This window comes from Mustela erminea, chromosome X (genome assembly GCF_009829155.1).
Source record: "Mustela erminea isolate mMusErm1 chromosome X, mMusErm1.Pri, whole genome shotgun sequence".
Classification (NCBI taxonomy): domain Eukaryota; kingdom Metazoa; phylum Chordata; class Mammalia; order Carnivora; family Mustelidae; genus Mustela; species Mustela erminea.
Window position 1 is genome coordinate 118,195,600 of NC_045635.1, and position 16,788 is coordinate 118,212,387.

Sequence of the window (16,788 nt, forward strand, 5' to 3'; positions counted from 1 at the left end):
AAGGAGTGTCTTCTGCCCAGTTTTTGCAGCTTTCATTAGAAAATGGATCTTAACTCATATCCTGTTTTTGATAGATACTAATTAAAAATTTGCCTGGAAAAAATTGTGTGTGCCTCTTTTGATTTTGTTTTCCTTGAGAAGGGATATTTTGGATGGCTCATGTTTGTTTAAAAACATTATCCATGGAAGTTTCCTAAAATAAATGTACCTGCGGCAACTAGACTTTCAAAATCATAGAGTAGAGCTAGACATGTAGAAACAAAGGAACTTAAGTTCAAACGAGTTGAGTTTAGTGAGCAGAACATGGCATTTGGGTTTGAGCCCCCTGGATGACCCTGAGTAAGTTAACGTGCAGACTCCGTTTCTTCATCAGAAAAATAGGGCAAAGAAGATCCGCTTAGAACACAGCACTTGTCCTGAAGGAGGATTAAGTACAATACTATATGGGGAAATGCTTTGTAAATCACAAGCTGCTATTCAAATGTAAGGAATTACTATTATCATCACTATTCAAGGTCCTACAGCCCATGGCTAGCTAGTCAGTTTTTCTAAGTAAATAAGTAATACTTCACTTATAACTTTCCCCACTAGATGGCAGGCGAGCCACTTGGTAAAACAATGTTCAGGTTAGAGACCTACAAAATGCGGCAGTATTCCAGCAGTGCAGCAAGGGACAAAGGCTGAACTAAAACTTGTGAGAAGTGGAGACCACCTGTATTGTGAAAACAAATCTCATTCAAACGCCATTGGTTTTCAGTTCACCAAAATTTTGAATCTATGAAAACACAATCCTTTTGACCGGGAGAAAAAGGACAGCTAAGCAAATAATTTCTGCAAATAAGGAAGTGTTTAACCCAGTCGGAGTTAAAGCTACCAGACTTAACGATTATTTATAACACCACTTTGCAGGTAATGGTTTCATCCATATCAGGAGTCAACAAACTGCTTCTGTAAAGGGCCAGAGAGTAAATATTTCCGGCTTTGCAAGCCGAACCATTTCTGTTGAATGGACTCAGCTTTGCCGGCTGCAAGCTTGCAAATACACTGAGACGATGAGAAAACGAGTGGGCATGGCTGGTTGCAATAAATTTTAATTATGGATGCATTTTGAAATTCATATAAGTTTGGCTTACCACAAAATACTATTCTTTTTATTCTTTTTCACCATTTAAAAATATAGAAACCATTTTTAGCTCAAAGACCATACCAAAGAAAATAGCAACAGGCCTGACTTGTTCCCCGAGGAGTCATGCGTAGCTCCCTGGATTAATACCCTTAATAGTCTTAACTATCAGGCTGACAGTTTCCTTAATGAATGTAAATAAACGTTTTTACTGCTTTCATGATAAATATTTCAATGTGGCTTATTTTTTCTTACGCGGACAAATTTCTGGGAATGTTTGTAATATTTTCGCCTACCTCTCAATATAGCTTTGTATCTTGTTTGTTAGACTGACTATTAAAAAAAAAAGAATTCAAGTAGTGAGTGCATTGTTCTTAGAGTTGCCAGAAACAAAACAAAACAGGACTCCTGGTTAAATTTGAATTTCAGTTAAACAACAAATCATTTTTAACATAAAAGTTTTTTCCCTGTATTGCATAGGGCATACTTGTATTAACAAAGTGTTTGTTTATTTGGGATTCAATTTTAACCACCTGACCTGTGTTTTTATTGGTAAACCTGGCAGTTCTTGTACTTAGGGACTTTTGTCCATCATTCATTTCGTAAGGTCTTAAAAATAACCAAACATCTGAAGTCAGGGCTCCTGAAGTGAATTAGGTCTTTAGAGAGTTGAGGGAAACGAGCATCTCCACACCCCCCCCCCCAACCTGAATGCATTCAAACAACCGCGCGGCATAAACACTTTTTTTTCACATCTATTTTCCAGGAGTATGTGCTTCTTTTCCGAGTGCCAGCCTCACTTGAACAAGCCATTTTAATTGATTCGTAAGAAACCCAAAGGCACTTGCGAAGAGCTTCAGAGAAATTTGAGGGCTTAGGAAGGGGCTGCGTGGGAACAGCAGATCCCGTGTTCCCAGGCTGGTGTTCTAGGGGCCTGGGCTTACTGCCGGCCGGGTCGCCGCAGACCCCCACCCTTGTCTGAACACGGGGTCGTCCCTCTTGATGGAAGTTTCAAGCGGGCCCACGGCAGCGATCGCTAGAGCTTGCTTTAGCGTCTTGTTTTCGTTTCTGCGCGCGCACCCGGTAGCACGCTCTTCTGCACCAACGGTGGACACGGATTTCATTTGCTTGGTGACCTTCCACGAAAAGACATCGGATGCGAGAGACTGTCCTCAGATTGGCCACCTGCCCAAGCGGTCAGGCGATCAGCGACTTTGACTGCCGCGGAATAACGGCCCTTTGCGGACGCTGGACACTTTGGCCTTGACCTGGGTAACCGAGAGGGCCTCTCGGCTGCCGCCGCTGGGCCTGGCTGGGCCGCGGGGACAAGGGGCAGGGGGTGGAGGGAGCGGTGTGACACGCGGCCACCGTCCGGGAAGTGACCGCACGCGGTCTTCCCATCCCCGCGGCGGACGGGCCCACCCGGCGCGGAGAGAGGGGACGTCGGGCGGGCGACGGGCGCGGCGAGAGTGCCCCGGGGGACCCCCCTCCCCGGAACGGCCGGATGGTAAAGGCGGCGTCGACGCGCGCGGCTTCGGTGGGCGCAGGGCGAGGACTGACGCCTCGTCCCCGCGCCGCAGCAAGCGGATCGTATCTTGCGTTTAGGAGAGGCGCTTGCAGGGTCCCGGAGCAGGTACAGCCACGTCCTTTTGGCATTCAGCTCGCACCAGGCCTGTTTCCCTCGGGGGCTGCGACTGATGACGGGCGCGTAGCGTCGTGGGCTCCCGGCCGTCCGCGCACGCCCCGCCGAAGCTCGCCTTGCGGGCCTCCCGCTCCCCACGAACTGCGGTAGCCCGGGGCGGCCGTTTACTTCTCTTCTAGCAGCAACATTAAGGCCCTCAAGTATCCCTCACTCCAATGCCCCATTTTTTCCAATTGCCCGATTTGCTCGGGGCAAATCGAGTGAGGCACCTTGGGCGCAAAATTAAAGGCGCGTGCGGGGCGCGGGGGCGGGGCGCACCAAGACACCCAGTAATTAGGATAAAAATTAATGCAATATCTATTCAAAGTTAATAGAGAAAAATCCCATGATGAACAGAACATGAGAATGTGAAATAAAGACACAATCTGACCCTGATGTGACACCACTTAGCCACACTGGCCTCATCCTAATTCCAGGCTCTGCAAATCAACCCCAAAGTGATTCCCTCCTCTCCCTCTGCTCCCAAGGCCTGGACTTTTGTCCTGCTTCACATTGGCTCTTTGTGTGCAGTGAGTTGGGTTTTTATCGTGTGCATAACTCCCTGGCTGGGCGGCAGGAAGGAGACACTGCTGCTTCGCCACTCTGTGCCTCCAGGAGCAAGCCCCGATCCTGGCTCACTGAGGCCATTAGAACAGTACCGAGTTGGGAGGAACAGTATGGAGTTGGGAGGAGACCGAAGGTAAGAGCTTTTGCAAGAGCCCCAGGTTGCAAAGCTCTGCATTGGAAGCAGCAAAACCCCACAGAAGTAAGGCACAAGAGGAAGCTGTGCTCCCTTAATGGGTTTAGGAATCCATTCAGAATTGGGATGAGTATAAACATTGTAAAGGAACCATAAGCAGCAGGGAAGGACTGGGGAAATTATTTTGCAGAAAGAGGGATTCTTCTGTGCTTGGGGACACCTTGTTTCTCTCTAGCCACCACGAGCATTTCCTGGTACTGCAATTCGGTCTGAATTTGCGGTGATACGAACATGTTTAATGAGGACGATGCTCTGTGATTTACAGTGCATCTCCCCTTTATTATACCTCGTTCAACTCTCACCCGCAGCCAGCGTGGGGCACTGGCTCAAAGTGGCTTTCAGTTGTCATTATCCCCTAGAACCGTTTTATGCTGACCTTGTGGTGTTTGTTGTCCTCATGGCTAAGACAGAGACAAAGGGCACATCTGGCCCAGCTGAGGAGGTGGCCTAGTTATATTTCAAGTTGGGAAGTGGAAGGCCATTAGGACTGGCAGCTGGATTCCTTAAAGGGTTCCTCCCTCTTGTCTGACACAGGGCAGTGAAAATGAGGTAAAGAGGAAGAGCACATTAAGGAGATCAGGAACTATTGTTCAAATGTATGTGCCTTTTCTTAAAAAAAAAAAAAAACAAAAAAAACAAAAAACTTTGGAAGCTTTGGGTGTGTCCAGTTCCTCAAAAGACCAGGGAAAAAGAGGAATTCGCCGGATCACTTGCCCAATTCCTGGCCATTTGAGACGAGTTTGCTTACCTCAAGGAGGTATTGAGTCAACATTCTTAGTACAAAAGTGGAGGGAACTGAGGAAATGTGGACTTTCGGGGCCTTGTCCTGCAGGGTGCATGGCCCACCACCTAGGTGGTCGCATTCTTTCTCTGTCCTGGAGTAGCTGTTCCACTCTGTAACCAGCAGAGGGCACTGTCGCTGCATAGAATCCTTTGACTTTTTGGGGCGGAGAGAATTTTCAGAGCTATAAAAAATATTTGGATCCAGTAAGAAATATGCATGATTTCCCATGAAATATTAATGTGAAAAATACATTATTATTAAAAACTTGTGGTTGTCTATTTGATTAATGACCCATCGAACCATGGAAGGAAAGAAGATGTTTTGTAACTGTAGTTATCAAACATTAAAATAGCAAGAACAAAATAGCAATGTGACAATAAATACCAGCATGATATACCTAAATTATTTAGGACACAAATAGGAGTTTTTCTCCTAGGAATGTGTGTGCCGAGACCTAGTAACAAGGAAGAACAGATCTGCTTTATCCTAAACATCTTTGTAAATCATTTATTTATTTATTTTAAAAGATTGTATTTATTTATTTGACAGAGAGAGAGAGATCACAAGTAGGCAGAGAGATAGGCAGAAAGAGGGGGGAAGCAGGCTCCTCACCGAGCAGAGAGCCCGATGCGGGGTTCGATCCCAGGACCCTGAGATCATGACCTGAGCTGAAGCCAGAGGCTTTAACCCACTGAGCCACCCAGGCGCCCCTAAATTTTTTATTTATTGCAAAAAACCCTTTCATTAATAGGAGGACAGTTAAACATAACTCCGTCTCACCAAAGAATTCTGCCATCTGAGGCCTTCTGTGATTTCTTTCAACAGACTTCCCAGCTTTGTGTTTTTCTGTCCACTTCGGCCACCCCACCCTGTCTTTCATCCTCATCTCCTTTTTCTGAGCATTTCCTGCCTCTACCTCCACTTCCTTCCCACTCACTTGCCCTGTTCTCCAAAATGTTAAATGATTCAGATGGTCTTTACTTTTTGAGCTTGCCACTTGAGTGTGTGTGTTTTACGCTTTGTGAAGGGGGAGACAGATAGCTCTACACAGCTTGTATGACAGCAAACCCCTTGAAACCAAAGGTCCTTTCACAGCGGAGGCTGCGAAGAACTCACTCTGGGTTGTCCAGACAAGTCCTCACAGGGTGTGGCCTGTCAAGAAAGTCCTTGTTCTTCCGTGCTGAAATGCCACCAACGGAAAAAACATCCTGAGATCTTCCTGCCCTTTTGGGCACTTGAGCTGTGTGAGCTTCAACTCAAAGCTCTGTCAGCTAGGCTCTATTTCTCCTTGACGCAGCACAAGGACTAGAGGAAGGATGTGACACCCTCAGCCCTTGAGATAAATGTACTTGGGAATCATACCTTGCGAAGGAATGCGCACAGCTTCCGGTCTCTGTACAGTTAGCGGAACTGAAAAGTAACAGGATGTTTATTTCAGGGGCTTTACTCTTCACATTGGCTGGGTGCCAGCATCTTAACAAAAATGACATATCCTTAGCAAGGGCAGAGAACACAAGGTGAAGCTGTGACCCAAAGTGAATGTTGTGGGTAGAAGGTACATTCCATCATTTGAAAGTCGGTTGAATGAACCAGGGATTTGGTTAAACATAGTCATTCGCCCTGCCCTGCGTCATCCGTTTTTATGCTCTTGTTTGCTCCTTATTTCCTTTCATACATCTCCACCTCTTTTTAAAAAGACTTTATTTATTTATTTACTTGCGAGAGAGTGCACGCACACATGAGTGGGGACAGGGCAGAGGGAGAGGGTGTTCTTTTGTTGTCATTTTGAATCTTGTATTTAACCTGAAAAGCCATTGACACCTATGTGCTAGTACCCAGCATGGACCCAAGAGTTATGAGATTATTACCTCATGCACACATGTGCTTGCACACGCATACACACACTTTTTATTATGAGAATGTTCAGATCTCCAGAGAAGGGAGATAGTGAAATGCATGCCTACCTCCAGACCACCTGGAATGAACAATTGTTAACCTTTTTTCATAAAATAAGTGTGACTAGTTACATGTGTATTTGCTTCAGCTCTCCTCCTGCCCCCAAAAACGTATTTGCCGATATGACCATGGTTTGGTGATTGTCCCTATAGAGTCAGCAGTCACCACCTAGTCTCCTCCAGCAGCCTCCTCATATCCAAGTTTCTCCAGTTGTGCCAGAACTGTGAGTGACTGTTCATTAGTAGTGAAGCCATTATCTGAAGCTCAGAGATCTGAGAGCTGGAACTTATATCAACTGTCCCGCAGTTGATATAAGGCAGGAGTATAGATTGGTAGCAGAACAGAACTTAAGCCAGCAAAATGTATAGTAATTAATGATTCATCTGGAAACACTCCCCTCCTCAAGCTATACTGATCTCCGGAGAACACTGGCCCATCAACTGGAATCGACTTGAGCCTCCAACTTGGTCATCTTGGGGCTCTGACTCTACCAGAGCCCCTGTCTCTAGTACAGAGGGGAAATGCCATTGGGAGAGGCCTTCTGATATTCTTGCCGATGGTCCATCATTCATTCCAACACTATTCACTGAGTGAATAGTCCATGCTTTCCTCCATACCTTGAATTAACACCACAGAGCTGTAAAAATAATGAAAGAAAGTACGTGAACATATTTTTATCATCTTAGGGAGGAGAAGCCTTTTCAAAGCAAGGCATGAAACATTTGACTACATAAATATTTGAACCATCTTGATGGCAAAAGACAAAGTTAAAAAGTAAATGACAAGCTCAGACAAAACATTTGCAACATAGAGTTAAAAATAAGAGTTCCTGCATATGCTAATAGTGCCTACAAATCAGCAAGAAAAACATTTTAAAGTGGGCAAAGGATATAAACAGACAATTTAAAGATGAAGAAATAGAAATGACTCACCATATGGAAAGGCGATTAAAGAAATGAAAATTAACACAAAAATGAGCTACCTTGTTATTCACCTTCTGTTTGGCACAAATTACGAAGATTGGTAATATTTCATGTTGGTGAACATACGGGAGAAAAGGACTCTTACCCACTGTTAGCAAGCATACAAATTGGTACAGCCTTTGTAAGGGCAATTTGGCATGTATGATTATTCTTCCAAATTTCTGTTTCCTTGCTAAGGTAAAAGCTACTCAGGCAGTCTGCCTCTGTTCCATACTTCATTTCCTACTTTTGTGTCTGCTTTCTCCTAGATGGTGATATTTGTCCTTCTTGGCTGAGCCTGGTGGCCTGACCTTAACTCCCGAGTTCCGTGGTCATGTCGCAACTGCAAGTCAATCTCATACAAACTTTGAGTTGACCTAGTGTGTACCTTTGAGAGTTTTGGAACAATATGCAGGTTCAAGTCACCATCATGTCATCTTGCTGATGATCTCATGGGACAAGACCAACACTGGGGTTGCTTGCTTCTGCCCTTGGTCTTCTGCCTGTCCTTCCCTCTATGGCCATTGATCACACACATACACGTGTTGTCATCCAAAAGCTGTTTTGCTTTTCTTATTTGTCTTGTGAGTGTTGTCCTTGGCTTCGTATATATCACAGGTTAGTGTCATGTCCTGCTCAGTGGTCTAAATACTTTCAATACTTGTGAATTTGTGTAATTTGGTTAAGAATGGCATTCAAGCAGCAAAGCCAGAATAAGATGATAGAAATGCAAGCAGAGCAACGAGGGCAAGAAGAGTGCTATCAATAGCAAACAAAACGAAAGTTCTTGAAATGCTTGATAACGGTGAAACCAAGACCTCTGTGGGGCGTTTTGGGGGTATTAATACATCTCTAATTTGCACAGTAAAGAAAAATGAGGAAGCTATTAGGGCCAGTGTATGGAGGGGCACAGCAGACTCATTGAGGACAATCATACATAGCTTGAAATGTCAAAACAGAGACAATGGAAAAAGATGGGCATGGCTGGCTTCTAACAGAGAGAGCCGAATGGGGCCTCCTCCTGTAGGCGTCACTGGCTAGTGAGCATCACAAAAATGCTCGTTTAAATTTCGATCTGGACAAAACACTGTACCATTCATGGCGAGTAATGGATAGGTTGGATAGGTTCGAGAAACGCCATGGTCTGTGTGACAAGAAATGGCTGGCAGAGGAAGCCGGTCGTGAAGCTGCCTGAGTACCCGAAGAAACCGATTGAGGAAAATGGTAGAAGAAATCGAAAGTGCATCCGGGAAACATTTGGGGGGTTGAGGATTTGAAGACCTCGAATGAAGTGACATTTTGCTGAACTGTTGGATTCTCACCCTCAGAAGACAGTTGAGAAATTTTTCAGAGATGTGATCATATCAAAAATTGATAAAAGAGGTCAGCGTAGGTTAACATCCAGAACTCGAAGAATGCTGAAGCAGCCACTCTGCAAATCCAATGGCTGTAATGGTTCGAAGGAAAGACATCCTTCGACAGAGTATTTATTGACCTACAGGCAAGATTTAAATGATTACCCACAACCCTATAAAGCAGTAATAAGAAAGCTTCAAATGAACGCCAGTAAGTCTTTTCTCTCTGTTTGCTTCAACAGGGGAGAAGAGGCTGGTCCTTCAGGCCTTGTCATTCAAACCCGTTGCACAGGCGTGCAGAAAGGCCACACACTGAGAGTCGAGCCTTGGGATGCAGACTCCGACAGCTCTCTCTGATGATGTGCTGATCCATGTTCCAGATGAAAGCAGCGCAGAAGAGCTTATCTCCAGACAAAACCCAAGTGTCTTGCTTCTTTCCCCATTATCTGCTGTGATGACCAGCATTTGTATTGACGCATGCTTGTGTTCACCTTGAGATCAGAGAGAAATAGAAATTAATTGCCCACTAATCACAGTTGCTGATGCAAAATTAGGAAAATACCAACAAGCTTCAGTTTACTTCGTGTTTTATTTGAGTGAACAAACCAATGGTCTGGGCTCTCCTAATACTCCCTTTCTTGGCCCCAGTTTTCCCCAAAAGCTCGTGAGTCCCTCCAACAGAAATTCCTCTACAGCGAGAGTTTCAGGAACTCAACTCTCATACCTAGGGAGGGGAGGTACTCTACTTGGTTGCACAATCTCATTTTGTACTCTCGATCCTGACATTTATTTTAATTCTGTTTAAGCCTAACTTGCTCTTTCAGTAGAAAGAATCCAGACCCTTGCCCTTTACCTGGTTTGGTATCAGTGAACTTGCTTTGCAGCGGTTGTATGAGGTAGCTATGGGTCAGTCTCGAAGGGCAGTGCAATGACAATGGACTCCTGCATTTACTTTGGCATCTAATAGAGGAGTAGAAGCTGCTAGAGTTCATTTCCATTGATCTCTGTTCTCATATCTGGTCTTTCCAGGAATCTGAACATCTGAATATCCTCCGGGAAAGGGGTTCTGACTGAAACTTCTTCCCTGAGGGTGGTGGAAATCCAATAATTCCCCTCACCCCCAGCCCGGAGGTCTGAATGATAGCCTAGCTATACTTGAGTTTGAAGTGAGCAGAGGAAAGGGGAAAAAAATACAAAAGTTAAAAGGGCTTGCTCGCATAGTTACAGTTGAGATGACAGATATTCCTCAATAGTTTCAAAAGAGGCAGATGAGACTTGAAAACTCGTTTTCAGGTGCTGCGGTTCTAGTGACCCCCGCCCCCCCCCCCCCCCACAGTGCCAGAGAAGCCTACATGCCTGCTCTAAGCCATAGCAGTTCTCAATGCATCCAGATCATGTTAGGGAGCTTTGAAAAATACAGAGTTCTGGGACCTGCCCCTAGATGTGCTGAATCAGGGATGGGGTCAGCATCTGTAAATTTTGAAAGCTCCTCAAATGTTTTTTTTTTTTTTATACAGCCATGGCTGCTAACTGCTGCTCTAAGTCTAAACAGAATTGTAATAGAAAATACAATGCAAATGGTGGTGGGCCCAGGATCTAGGGAAACTTTATTCCAAATTTTGGCTCTACTACTAGCTCAATGGATGGTTTTATTCAAACCACCCTACTCTTTCCTTACCCATCAAATGAGAGATTAGGACCACTTGGTCTCCAAGGTCCCTCTATCTCTGGCATTGTTACGTTGAGAGAAAGCTGCTTCAATCTTCTTGAGTGTACCTGAGCCCTTTCATAGAGACCAAGGTAAGTAGTAGTGTTGCTGCACTGTGTTCTTGATATTTTAAAAATTGTGGCTTCTGGTTCAAGTTTGACCATGGTTTAGTCCCTTCCAGAAAAGAGAGTTAGGCATAGAAAAAAAAGAAACAAACACAACATCAATTTCCTGAAAGGAAAGACAGAGAGGGCCTCCTATGAATTTATTTGTAGTAATTGTTCTTTTTCTTCTGAGTTACAGGGCTTGGGGAAAATAATAGATATTATGAGGAAAACACCTTAACATGTAGCTATTTTCAAAAACCAAAGCAGAGAGAACTCTGTGTCAGGGTTGCTGTTCCAAGGTTCCATGGATAATTGGTGTATTCTTAATCATATCTAGAGGTAAATAGTTTTAAGTCAATGATTATTTTACCAGTTTAATCAATGGTTCCATATGCCTCTAGAGAATGTAACTTCCTGATAAATTTTACCATTCACTGAGATTATTGCCTTGGAAATTTTCCTCTTAATTTGACCAGAATTAGAGAAATCAAATTTAAGTTAGGGAGCATCAACTGGGAACCATTAATATAAAATGATACAATGGGAAACTGACTACTGTATGGATTTAGTTGTCAGAGGGATGCCTAGACTTTGACTTGATAGATGCAAACTTTTGTCTAGGGACCAGGCCATTTGAAATACATTACTGAGATAAAGCTAATTCGTGTTTAAGGTAATACCCAGTTAAAGTAATCTAAGAAGTGTCATTGATGAGGACATTTCAACATGGCTGAATTTAACAAGTCAGCAGAACTTACAGGTGAATTTGAAAGTTGGTACAGGCAAAGTGGTAGAAATAGAAGTGCATGTAACTGGGTGTTTCTTTTATTCCTTTTTCACATTAAGAATAGTCCCTGTAATTGACAAGCTGAAATTTCTTTTAGAAGATTTTATACACAATTTGGGTGGAGTCAAACGGTTCAGGTAAATTCTTGGGTTCAGTGTTACGAAGTGCCTAGCAGTTTTCTTCTTTACAGACATACGTAACCGCTGGCAAAAAGAAAAGAATGGAAGAGGAGGTGGGGAGAAAGAGCAGCCCAAGTTGCTGAACTTTGTAGAGAATATTAAAAAACCGGTGTTACACTTCAAAAGAACCTTTTGTTTGTTTAAGATCTTTTAAGTTCAAAATGCAGAGGAGGTTCTGCACACATTTGCAAATGCACACATTTGGATTTCAGAGCTGCTGCCACTTGAATGCCAATAAAGGGCTTCGAGAGTGTGTGTAGTCTAAAGGGGTGTGTGAACCATGTTTGTGCTATGGAATAATTGATCACTGAACTTTACATAGAGTTACCTTTTAATGGTCTTGATGTCAGTGCTCTATGTTTGTTTAAGAATCCAGAAATAAATTGTGGCATGGACAGAGTATATATGTTCTTGGGAGCCATAACATCAAATAAAGGCTAAACAGTACATTTCATTAACATGAACAATGAATGTTGAGGAGTTAAATATGAATCTAGTTGTGCTTCAGACATCGCACTTCCTCTTACATTACTATGTAAAGCCAGTGATACAATTAACCTATTTTTGCAAACACCCAGAGTTGGCTCTGGGTCAGTTGGCAGTGGTGTGAAGAGGGCCATACTGAGAAGAGCATGGGACTTAGGTAAGGGGGGCTTTGTCACTGGCTTCTTCTCTGCCCTGGGTGAGGGGGGTCTCCCTCTCTTTGGATGAGTGGTGCTTAGTCCTGGCACCATAACTCTTGGGGTATTGGGGTGTGACAAGTCAGCTCAGGGCCTAGGCTGTGGAGTCAGACCTGTCTTCAATCTTGTCCCTGCCAGCTACCAACTATGTGATGGTGGGCATGCTTCGTAACCATTTCAGACTTGACTTTCTAATCTGTAAAATGGGGTCAAAATACCTGCATTGTTAGATTGCTATGAGATTACAAGAAATGCTTAATACAGTGCCTGGCACATAGCAAGCGCTCAATAAATTGTTGCTATTAGATATTATTATTATCATCACCATTATTGTTATTGTTATTATAAACATTATAGAGCTAAATATGATAGTTTACTCCTGTCTTTGCAAAATTTTAATATTTTGGTATTTTATCTAATTCCTCTCAAAAATGGTATGCATGATGGTTTTAAGAAGAGAGCAGGAATAAAAATTGATTTTCAGTATTTTTCTTGCTTGTGAAAGAGACCTGAAACAGTACTTCCTTTGTCCCTGTGTTACTCTTTGACTTGCAGCTTCATTTATTTCACTTATTTAGAATGTAGTTATCATTGCATGATATTTATTTATATAGTGGTTACTTTTAATGACTTTTTTCACATGGTTGTATTCCTATTCTCTAGAAAATAATCCGTCCACTTGGGTCCACTATTGAGATAATGAAGTCACACTGTGTTAATACTAGCTGAAGATAAAACTATGCAGAACCTACTTTGCTTAAACCACGGAGTTATTAGCTTAGCTGCTTTTGAGAGAAAATTGGACATCCATGTAGTGTTACTTGGTGAGGACAATTCCTCCTAACTAGCATCTGAACATCTTGGTTATTTCATGTATTCTGATAGCATTCAGGAAGTTTAAAGTCATTCTTTTCAGAATGATGAGTATTCATCATAATCCCAGTGCTGGATCTGTTGAGCAACAGAACTGTCACTGCCTTATTTCCAGGCCCCATTACCACTTCACCTGGATTATCATGGTGGCCTCCTGACTCATATCCCAACCCTTTTACTGTCTTAACTGGGAGTCTTTGATGCCCTAGTGTATATAGCCTCAGTGGCTGCCCATTGTCTGTATATTCCACTACTTCACCTTTAAATCACAACCCAGTCCTAGGGTACTGGAACTGGGTTTGTTTGTCAGTGTTCTCTTTCATACAATATATGTGATAGTCTGTGTCTTCCTCAGCCCTATCTGACTCAGCACTAAGGATCTTCAGCCTGCCACTCAACCTTGATCTCCTAAGTTTGTCACTTAAGCTCTGGTGGGTATGAACAGAATTTAGACTTCTTACCTGAAGCCAGAGTGCCTGAGATGAGAATACGAAGCTGTAGTCTGCTTCCTTTTCTCCTCCATCATTACAAACAGAGTGGGCTCCTGATTACTTGGCAGTGGTATGAGGAGTGCCCTCATGAGAAGCACATGGGAGACAGAGTGAGGGATTTGCTACTTCTTGTCTGCCTTGCGCTGGAGACTCCCTCTCTTTGGGTTGAGTGGTGCTTAGTCCTGGAAGGATAGTCCCAGTCTGTAAAAATGACATTCTTCTTTAATTTTCTTTTTAAGCTTCCAGTCTACCAAATTAGGGTATCTGCCCAGAACCCTAGCCCCTCTTGCCTGGCGTCCTGGATGCTCCCCATTTAATTTTGGCTCTGAAGACAAATATCCTTGTTAGACCCCTGAAACAAGTAAGTGGAGATCTAAACTCCATTCTTAGGTTCTTGCTAGTCTCATGGCCTGAGCATTATCACATACATGGTTCATTTTTATGAACCACCAGGTTACAAAGTACTCTGTCCATTCTTTTGCATGTGAATGCTAGCCTGGAATGTAATTAATACTTACTATACCCTAGATTTGGCATAAAGAGTTGGGCTTGGAAAACTAGGGCTCTTGATTAAAATATGGTCCAACTTTTTTAAAAAATAAAATATTATTGCAAAACAACCATAAACACTTGTTTTATGGCTACACTATAATGACAGAGTTGAGTAGTTGCAATAGAAACCACATGGTCTTTAAAAACTTAACTATTTGTAGAAAACATTTGCTGACTCCTTTCTAAAGCCAAGTAATTTCCAAACCTTGACATTGCTTATTCTTTGATAATTCATCTTTTCCCTCCTGTCAAACAGTATGGACCTAGAAAGCTAGTTCACAGAGACCATGAAAATAGGTTCCAACCCATTCAAACTACCTGCTTTTACTTGAATTTCCTGCTTCCTCTTTGTTGCCTTCTTAAAATGTCCTTTCTCTGTGTTTTGATTGTTAGGGAAAGAGATGTCATAGTCATAAAGACTATTAGAGGAGCCTTCTGATAGTTCTTTAAATGTCATATCAGGTCCTAATGTGAAAGTCTTTCAACATTGCCAGTATCTGTCAATATGACCTTCTAACATCTCTAAGATTGGGCCTTTCAATTCTTTAGTGTCTCTGACATCAGGTTTTCTGAGCACCATAGCTTCCAACATCTCCAACTGCCAGATCTTCTAAATATTACAATACCCATGTCTTCCATTCTCTGGCCTGAAGCATCTCCAATGTGGGTTTTCTAATCTCCTCAATACCAGGGAAATTAAAAGTCTAGGTCCTCTGCTTTCTCCAACGGTCTTCAAGATCCAGGTCTTGTCTTTCTGGGTCCAGAGTTCTAAGTTCTGATTTTTCTATGTTTCCAATATTCCAGTGTCTCCTATATATAGGTCTTCTAGAGTCCATATGTTTCATTGTGTCCAAGTCCAGCTCTTCTAATATCTTCCAGTGCTTACATAATTCAGTCATACAACCTTCTGTGTCTCCTAAATTCTTGTTTTATAGTGTCTCATTATCACAAGTTCCACCATCCAAGTCTTTCAATATCTCCAAGAACCTGGTCTTCTAATGTTTAAGTGTTCCAACACCCCCAATGTCTGAATGACTAGGTTTTTTAACATCCTGACATCTCAATCCAAATCTCCTGTCTAGGACTGCCAAAATCCGTGACTTCCAGCATCATGAAAATTACAGCTTCCAAATTCTATGTCTCAACATGAATGTGTCAATACCCATGTTTTCCAAATGTCTCCTAATACCCAGGGTTCCAATTTTAGGGTCTCTAAATGTCTATATCTTCTATTGTCTATATCTTCCAATGTTTAGGGCCTCCAAGGTACAGGGTTTCCCATACCCATGAATTCCATCATTCAGGGTCTCCAAAGTCTCCAGTATCCAGAATAACCAATGTCCACAAAATCCAAGGATTCCAATGTCTCCAACATCCTGTGCTTCCAATGTCTCCAATGTCCAGGGTTTCCAATGGCGCCAGTGTCAAGGTCTTCCAACAACTCCAGGTCTTCCAGCAACTCCCAAGTCTTCCAACAGCATCAAGTCTTCCAGCTAATCCTTGTCTTCCAGAAAATTCACGTCTTCCAGATAATCCATGTCTTCCAGTAATTATAGGTCTTCCACAACATCTTCCAGGAAAATCCACGTCTTCCAGAAAATCTATGTCTTCCATTGTTTTCAAGTTCTTCCAGACAATCCACGTCTTCCAGCAATTTCAAGGTCTTCCAGCCAATCCACGTCTTCCAGAAAAAACTATGTCTTCCACCAAATCCAAGTCTTCCAGCTAACTTATGTCTTCCAGAAAAATCCAGGTCTTCCAGTCAATTGATGTCTTCCAGAAAGAAATCCAGGTCTTCCGCTCCATCCACGTCTTCCAGAAAAATCTATGTCTTCCGTCAAATCCATATCTTCCGGAAAAATCCAGGTCTTCCAGTCAATCCATGTCTTCCACCAAATCCAGTCTTCCAGTCAGTCCACGTCTTCCAGACAAAATTTATGTCTTCCACTAAATAAATCCAGATCTTCCAATAAAGCCACGTCTTCCAGAAAATTTATGTCTTCCACTAAATCCAGGTCTTCCAACAAATATACGTCTTCCTAGAGATCCACGTCTTCCAGAAAATCCATGTCTTCCAGTAACCTCCAGGTCTTCCAGCAAATCTACGTCTTCCACCAAAAAATCCAGGTCTTCCGGACAATTCGGGTCTTCCTGAAAATCCACGTCTTCCAGAAAAAAAAAATGTCTTCCAGGAAAAACATGTCTTCCGATGACCTCCAAGTCTTCCAGAAAATCCATGTCTTCCTGAAAATCCATGGCTTCCAGAATCCACGTCTTCCAGCAAATCCTTGTCTTCCAACAAAGCTGTGTGTCTTCCATCAAATTCATGTCTTCCAGCCTACCTACGTCTTCCAACAAATTTACGTCTTCCGGAAAATCCACGTCTTCCAGAACATCCACGTCTTCCAACTAAGCCACGTCTTCCAGAAAATCCTTGTCTTCCTACATTTCCAGGGCTTCCAGCATCTCCAGGGCTTCCAGCATCTGCTCGCCTTCCAGCATCTCTGCATCTTCCGGCATCTCTGCATCTTCCGGCATCTCTGCGTCTTCCGGCATCTCTGCGTCTTCCGGCATCTCTGCGTCTTCCGGCATCTCTGAGTCTTCTGGCATCTCTGAGTTTTCCGGCATCCCTGAATCTTCCGGCATCCCTGAATCTTCCGGCATCCCTGAATCTTCCGGCATCTCTGCGTCTTCTGGCATCCCTGCATCTTCCGGAATCTGCTCGTCTTCCAGCATCTCCACGTCTTCCGACAACTACCTAGTCTTCCAACAGCGGGCTCAATATCCACG

At 43.2% G+C, this 16,788-nt stretch overlaps 1 protein-coding gene across 1 annotated transcript; it reads right to left on the reverse strand.

The window, feature by feature from the left end:
• Positions 1–15,422: 15,422 nt before the first annotated feature.
• On the reverse strand, positions 15,423–16,254 carry CDR1 (cerebellar degeneration related protein 1). The gene is given in 10 exon segments (XM_032329731.1): positions 15,423–15,573; positions 15,575–15,621; positions 15,623–15,658; positions 15,660–15,692; positions 15,694–15,744; positions 15,746–15,820; positions 15,822–15,851; positions 15,853–15,899; positions 15,902–16,100; positions 16,213–16,254. Coding segments are annotated over 10 exon segments (711 nt in total).
• Positions 16,255–16,788: the final 534 nt, after the last annotated feature.